Source organism: Carex rostrata, chromosome 30 (genome assembly GCF_964058835.1).
Source record: "Carex rostrata chromosome 30, lpCarRost1.2, whole genome shotgun sequence".
NCBI lineage: Eukaryota > Viridiplantae > Streptophyta > Magnoliopsida > Poales > Cyperaceae > Carex > Carex rostrata.
Window position 1 is genome coordinate 4,208,243 of NC_135947.1, and position 7,580 is coordinate 4,215,822.

Below are 7,580 nucleotides of genomic sequence, written 5' to 3' on the forward strand. Positions count from 1 at the left end.
CAGCAGCCTAGCTGACCACCCGGCGGACAGACCCTTGTCGTTTCTCCTCCTCTTTTAATTCACAAAACATACTTCACTCTATCCCCTACAATCTCTTCCGATCAAAATCAGTAAATAATTCGAATCTCAAGAATCGGCATAACTCAGACGGTGAGTCTCCTCCGATTCAATTGTTCTTCCACGCAAAACGCGGCCAGTCCTTTTGGAAAATCGCTCAACAATCGGATTGATATGATAGAAGGTCCTAATTTTAAGTAAGGTACTTCACAGACAATTTTGAATAGGAACTGAACTGGCCATGTTCAGTACCAGTTATTACCAGAACCATTGGTGCTTCCTTAAAGATTTGTTCTTGGTATTATTGCAGTTTTGAGTTATTTAAAAAAAAAATCATCTTTTGATCGAGTTCTGTTGTACTATGTATGCAGAAGAAATGTCTGATATCCAAAACAAGCAATTACCAGCTTCAATTGAGGCATCTTCATATATGTCTGGTGAGATCAAATTATCTCTGGGTTTCATAAGAAGAACCTGAATACCATGAATTTTGTACTTATGTTTTTGAATAGTTGGCGCAGTTGAAAATATTGATTCTGCCGTACAGCATGCTGTGCTTCATGAACAAGTATGTCAGTTCTGAATTAGTAATTTGTTTTAGTATTATGGTTGTATTTTATTTTGGTAATAGCACCAAGTTATTCAGTTCCTATACTGTGCAGGAAATTGAGACTCAGCGAGCAATACAGAGCCAAAGGTCTATAACTACTTCCCATTTCATTCTTCTTTTATAGTATAAACTCTTCAGTTGTAGTCAAATTATCCTTTACAAGCTACATTTTTACTTTTAGCACTGAAAAAGGTTTATTCTATATTAACACATTCTTTCCTCTTTATGATTTCTAGACAAGAAAAGGAAATTGGCCGGCCCGTAGAAGAGAGTGGAGATGTACTCTCGGGGCAATACAACCCTAACGAATTGAAGGTATCGTAGTCTGTAACTGATTAGTTAATAGCTAATACATTAATTATCTATATATTGGTTCTTTTAACTAATTACTGCTTCATCTTGTAAAGGAGCATCTCTTGAAGATAACAGCTGACCATCGTGCCGAGGTGGCCAACAAAAGGGGCAAACTAAATCATAGTGATAATGGTACAAACCAATTATATAAATTATTAATTTTGCATTTACAAAATTTTAGTTTGGATAAGTGAATTTTGGCAGTTTTATTGATTGATGCTGAAGGCCCCCTTTGTTATGCCCTTTAAGACTCTTACGCACTACTCTGTAATTTTAATGAAACGTGTATAGAAAAATTGTACAAGTTGTAATTGTAGATGTAACAGGAAACTTAGGTAAATCTCTTACCAGAAACATGTTGAATTTTGGTTTATTTTTTCACTTTTAACATGCTTTTCTGTTGATTAGTTTTTGGCTGAGTGTTCTTTAATTTTGATGGTCATTAGGTAATGTTGAGATTGGTAATGGTTATGGCGTACCAGGAGGCGGTGCCTATTATTCTATTTCATCTAGCCTCCAATCAGGTACAACACAAGCTAATAGATTTTTGCATTTGGTTTTAGTTTTGGCCCATGTTTTTTGGTTTCCATCTTTGTTTTTGCTTGTTCTAAGAAGTGGTTTGCAGGATGCAATTCATAATAGATTTGTTCAGATAACATTCCTGTCATTTCTACCAGCTGGTATGGTACCACTACTGATTTGAAGCCAAGGCTAAACTTTTGTTAAATCATAGCTAATTGTGGACTTATTAACTATTGAGATTGTCTTCCTATATATTAACTTGTTTTTTTGGGGGGGGGTTGTTTTGTTTGTTCTTTTTTTCTGATGCTTGATAAACTCATTTGTTAAATTTGAGGCTTTTATATAGGAATCAGTCTACATATGCATATGGAAATTAGGATCAAGATATTGCAAAATAACACCCAAAAACTGCATAGAGACTGACGCTAACACTTAATAATGTACATAAGAGATCCAGAACTGGTATTTTGATGTTGTTTGGCTAATTTGTAATGTAAGGTAAACCTGAGGCCAAAACTGGAGGAGCAAATGCTGCTAAAGAGATACCTGAGTTTCTGAAGCAAAAATTAAAGGCTAGGGGGATAATAAAAGATCAAACAAGCAAAGAAGCTCATGAAAAAATAGAAAGTGTAAGCTATTCGCATCCTTTGTTCATTGTTACCATTGGGATTTTTGCAAATAAAAGCCTGATGCTTTACAATTTGCACATAACATCTTGCAATTGACACGTGTCAGGCTTCTTGGATGATTTTTCTTAAGAAAAAGTTGACTATTAGAATCGAGTTTAAGCCAAACAAAAGAAAGCCTAAGTTGCCCTCCATTCTCTTAGCAAATGTAAATATTGCACCCAAGATCAAAATCTCTTGACTTGATAATTTCAGCCTTTTGGCTTAAAAAGAAGCAGCTTATTACAGTCAAGGAGCAAATCTGTTGCCAATGTGGTAACAGATACAACTTGACTTTTAATTTGAGTTGTTACCAACTCTGGATCATTTTTATTGTTTTTTATTGAACAGAGTACAATGAGCTAATTTGCTCAAATTCTGGATAAAATTGAGCCATTATGTTGGAGAGTTGAGTGCTAGTATTTTTTTATTGTTACATGAGGATCAGTTTTACTAAATCAGTGCTTGAATTATTATCTTCTTTTTTTCAAAATTTTATGTGAAATGCAGAGTTCTGAAGCCAGAGATGGTCCTGGCAACAGAGATTTGCCTCCTGGTTGGGTCAGTACATTTTGAAGAACCTTTATTTTTTTTCAGATTTTAGGGCTCAATTTTGCTTGGTTTGCCTTTTCAATATTTTTGTGTTAATTTATGTTAGTTGGTATTAATTGATAAATTGTGGGAAAAATAGCTAAAAGAGTAAAAATGTAAAATATTGAATTGTATGTTCCTTTATGCTATGAAAATGTACCAATATCCGAGTTCGCAATTCTTCATTTGGATAAAACAGTAAACACTTATATCAAATTCAATTAGATTGAGGCAAGGGATCCTTCAAATGGGGCTGTGTTCTACCACAATCAGAGTACTGGAGCAAGCCAGTGGGACCCGCCCACAAGCTCTGCGCAAAGCAAAAACGAATCAGTGCCACCTCTTCCAGCCGATTGGGTAGAGACTTCTGATGTATCAACAGGTATTAAAATATAAAAGCTCTGTGCTTCAATTAGTTCTCATGGGAAAGTAAAAATGGTTTGCTGCATCTTAATTCAAATAACACCCTGTATTTTGCCAACATTGTAAATAGGGGTGTTCAAACGGTCGGTTCGGTTTAAACCGAACTAAAATAATTAAACCGAACTTAAAACCGAAGTTTGAAAATCCAACCGAACCGACCGAACTAAAATAGCAAACCGAATTAAAACCGAACCATTTAAACCGATTTAAACTTCGGTTTGTTCGGTTGAACCGAACTTTCTCAAAAATCAAAACTCAATACATCTATAATACTCAATTTAAACTTTGGTTTTGATTAATGAACCAATTTAAACTTCGGTTTTGATTAATGAACCAAAATAATACTAGAAGTCTTGACCCTATCAATAAAATCGGTCGGTTCGGTTTAATCGGTTTTGAGAAATCAAAACCGAACCGAACCATTTAAACCGAACTAAGTCACAAAATCAACCGAACCGAACCAATTCAACCGAACAACTGAACCATTTAAACCGAATCTTACCGGTTCGGTTCAAAACCAAATAAACCGAACCATTTGAACACCCCTAATTGTAAATGTGGTGGCAAAATCAAACTCGTGGTAACAAGTGATGAAAATCTTAGATCTCAAATTGAACTCATTTCCCACCATTGTAAATGTGGTGGGTTTATATGTTTGAGTTGTGGTAACAAGTGATGAAGAGATTGCATCATATGATAGGCAACTAGCATCATTCACTCGTTTTTCTTACTGATTTAGCTGTGTTTTAACATTTTAATGGTATGCTATTTGCAAATAAAGAAGAAATATATTATCAGGTAATGTTGCATGTTCTAGTTTCACTTATATATATATATGGAGCTCTTTATCTTCATTTAGGTCGAAAGTACTACTACAACACAAGAACACGGGTATCACAATGGGAACATCCCATCTCAACTCTCCAGTCTTCTTCTACACATGCTGGAAGCGGAATTACAGGTACTGGAAATAGTTTGCAAGTACAAATGCCAAGATGCTTAGGTTGTGGAGGGTGGGGCCTAGGGCTTGTACAGTCATCGGGTTACTGCAACCATTGTACTAGGTATGATGTATACTTCTATGAGTGAGGCTACAGTACTATGCATAGCGCACTGTGGTCCATACTATGGATCCATATCTTCATTTTCAAAGTCTAAATAGTTGATCCGAACCATTCATCATGATCTCCTTATGAAAATTTATTCGGAGACCAAATTTTACATTTTTTTAGAGTTTTTTTTACTATTTTTTTAGATAGGTAGAAAATCACTACTTTCAAATGGTCTAGAACCTTTAGATCAAGTGATTTTGTACCTATCCAAATATATAGTAAAAAAAGTCTAAAAAATGTAAAATTTGGCATACAAGCACATTTCATATGGAGATCATGTTGAGCAGAACAGATCTACTATTTGGACTTAAAACGGATATATACATCCGTAGTACGAACCAAAGTGCACTATGCATAGTACTGTAGCCTCACTCATCTTTTATTGTGATTTTTGTTACTGGTACTTTAATTTCTGTTAGTGTTATTGCTGTCATGGTTTTGCCTTCTTGATTGTGAACATCGAGAACGACCCAAGATGACGGTAGAAATCTCAAATGGTGGTAGTTTAAGCAATATGTAATAAATTTTAGAAGATTAGGGTTATATGAAATTGAAGATTAATTAATATTTAAGGATGATAGATAATTTAGCTTATTTATGCTATTATGCTAGAAGATATAAGGGTATTTTATACAAATAGGTTGAGTAATTTTTTTAAAGCTATGTGAAAAGGCAAACAACAACCTTGATCTGCAGCAATTACTATAGTGATGATGATAATTATAATGACATTGATGATAAATTAGGCCCAAAGCTTACAACATCAGTTTGAGAGACCAAGTCCAAATGCACCACAAGCCCAATTAATGTTTTAACTAAAAAGTAGACAATACCTGGAGTTAATTTTGAAAAAAAATGGTGGTTCTTTTTTGTAGGGTTAATAGCCTCCCTTTTCAACAACATCAATCTTTTGCTCAACAAAATCAAGATCAAGCTGTGAAGGTTGGTCCCACAAAAGGCCAAGGCAACATGATAGCCCAAAGCAGGTACTGTCTCGCTAAGAGATTCAAACTTTATAATCTTTATATTCAATTTTTCTTATGAATCATATAAATGGTCCTCAAATGTATTACTTGTTTCTATTGTGGCTTTAATGGTTGACACCTTTTTGGTCAATGAAGATTTAGAATTCGTATCATTTTGGGTCCATAAAGCTTCAGAGTTCCCACTTTGGTCCTACTTTGCATTAGTGTTGAATGGATAACTTTTTATTGAGAGGTATCTCTCTAAAATAAGTCATTTTATGTTAACATTTCCCTGGGGTTCATGCATTTCTTTAAAAGGGAACCATCGAGCATCTACCAAGTACATTACTGGATTGTGTTGCTGTTTTATTTTTAATCTATGATTACAGTATCCTATATCTTATGCTTTGTGAGATAGGTCCAAGTCCGCAGTGACACAATGATATAATTGGAAAATACTGATGTATTAAAATCTTGCCTTTAACTTTCGGTGAGTTCATAGGGAGTCTATGAGATGAGTTTGACTGTATTGAGCTGAAATTATTTGTTTTTGTTGGTACTTATTTCACAGACCTAGCTCAAAACCTCCACTTGGCAGAGGCCAGAAGAAACGATCCTATGAAGAGGATGATGAGTTGGATCCAATGGATCCCAGTTCTTACTCTGATGCTCCCAGGGGTGGTTGGTGAGTTCTTTTATGCTTGTTATATCTTTGTTTGATTATTTATTTTGTGTAAAATAAGGGTAAAATAAGCATGAACGACTTTTTTTGCATCACCAAAGGCACCATAATAAAATTTGTGTTTGGTAATATTAGTTGTTAGTTATTTTTTACTTCTATTTTAGTTTTGTCATACGGATGAAGTTAACACTATCTATAAGCATGATCTACTGAATGTTTGGAGAGGTTCATCAAAAAGTTCAATAAAAAGGAAAAATCAAATATAGTGTTTCCTAATAAAGATTGTAAGTAATTTGGGTTCTTTGTTTTACTTTTTGTTTGTTGATCTGGAGTATTCTACACTATTGAAATTAGTCTGTGTATAAAATTTAGAAAAATAAATTTGATATATTAGGCTGGCATGGGAAATTCTTTCCGAGGTATTTCAACATATTCAATGTAGTGATATTATTTTGGTTTACTTTTTGAGGGTTATAGTTGGAGGTGGACTTACAATTTAGTTATAATGAATTACTTTTTTCTTTACAGGGGAGTTGGCTTAAAAGGTATGCAACCAAGAGCAGCCGACACCACTGCTTCAGTATGTTTCTTGTACACTTTCTTTTCCACTTCTCCAAAAGCAATGTTCCGATTTTTTAAAATCAACATTGAAATATAACATTTTAGTGAATCATATGTCATAGTTTCATCTAGGCTGAATGAACCCTTATTTGTATAAATCAAACTTAAGCAAGCTGTTGTCTCTCTAATTAAAGTAAACCTGCAACTAGTAAATGTGTGTGTATGTTTACCTCAATTTTGCACCAAACAGTTAAAACAATCAAGGAAATACTATGGGTGATTAGGTAATGTTCACTCACTTCTTTTTTTCTGTAACAAAAATGCAGGGACCTCTGTTTCAGCAAAGGCCATACCCTTCACCAGGTGCAGTTCTGAGAAGGAATGCAGAAGTTGCATCGCAGAGCAAGAACCACAAAGGATCCCGTGGCAACATGGCACCTATTTCGAAAAGAGGCGATGGAAGTGATGGACTTGGTGAAGCTGACTAATTTATAAACAACTGCTCTAACATTAGGAAAATATATATTTTTTTTCAAAATTGCTGTTCTTTAGAAAAACAATGGAGGCGTGAGTTCTATTTTAGTGGTTTGATAAATGATTTTCATATTAGAAGAATTTTGCATGGGGTGCTCGGCAATTGTTTTAAGGGTTAATTTTCTATATGCCCTTCAAAACTACAATTTCTTATTTCTCCTCGAACTTCTTAATATTTTATATTGTATTTGCTCTTCATTTCTTCTTTATCTTTCATATTTGTCCTTAGAACAAAAATAAAATTAATTAACACTAGTTGAACTGTTGAAGTGCACAAATTAACTGTCTATCACTGTATTTTGACAAAAACTAACCTTATTGATGATCATCTCTCTTCAAATTTCTTGCCACCAACTAACCATATTGATGAAACTAATCTTTTTTAGTTTCTGTTTCTTTGATCGTGTGATTTTCTAGTACACAGATAGACAGTTAGTTTGTGTAGTTCAACTAGTGTTTATTTTTATTTTGCTGGTTCTAAGGACAAATATGAAAGACATAAGA

The 7,580-nt window shown here is 34.2% G+C and overlaps 1 protein-coding gene across 10 annotated transcripts; it reads left to right on the forward strand.

Moving 5' to 3' along the window:
• Positions 1–45: 45 nt before the first annotated feature.
• LOC144546786 (WW domain-containing protein) lies at positions 46–7,157 on the forward strand. Of its 10 annotated transcripts, none has more exons than XM_078295340.1 (15): positions 46–150; positions 429–494; positions 570–625; positions 720–754; positions 904–982; positions 1,075–1,153; positions 1,468–1,545; positions 2,042–2,172; positions 2,719–2,769; positions 3,025–3,181; positions 4,082–4,286; positions 5,210–5,320; positions 5,871–5,984; positions 6,510–6,561; positions 6,869–7,157. In XM_078295340.1, the coding sequence occupies exons 2-15, from the start codon at positions 434–436 to the stop codon at positions 7,028–7,030; spliced, it is 1,371 nt and encodes a 456-aa protein (XP_078151466.1). In that variant the 5' UTR covers positions 46–150; positions 429–433; the 3' UTR covers positions 7,031–7,157. The 10 variants fall into 10 exon arrangements, with proteins under 10 accessions (XP_078151466.1, XP_078151464.1, XP_078151467.1 ...); XM_078295338.1 differs by having other exon boundaries at positions 47–259; XM_078295341.1 differs by having other exon boundaries at positions 47–259; positions 579–625.
• Positions 7,158–7,580: the final 423 nt, after the last annotated feature.

What these genes read in the sequence shown, in the direction of transcription:
- LOC144546786 (XM_078295336.1), top strand. An exon ending in ATGCTGTGCTTCATGAACAA is followed by an intron (nt 626 to 719) that starts GTATGTCAGTTC and finishes TATACTGTGCAG; the next exon opens with GAAATTGAGACTCAGCGAGC. An exon ending in ACTAAATCATAGTGATAATG is followed by an intron (nt 1,154 to 1,467) that starts GTACAAACCAAT and finishes GATGGTCATTAG; the next exon opens with GTAATGTTGAGATTGGTAAT.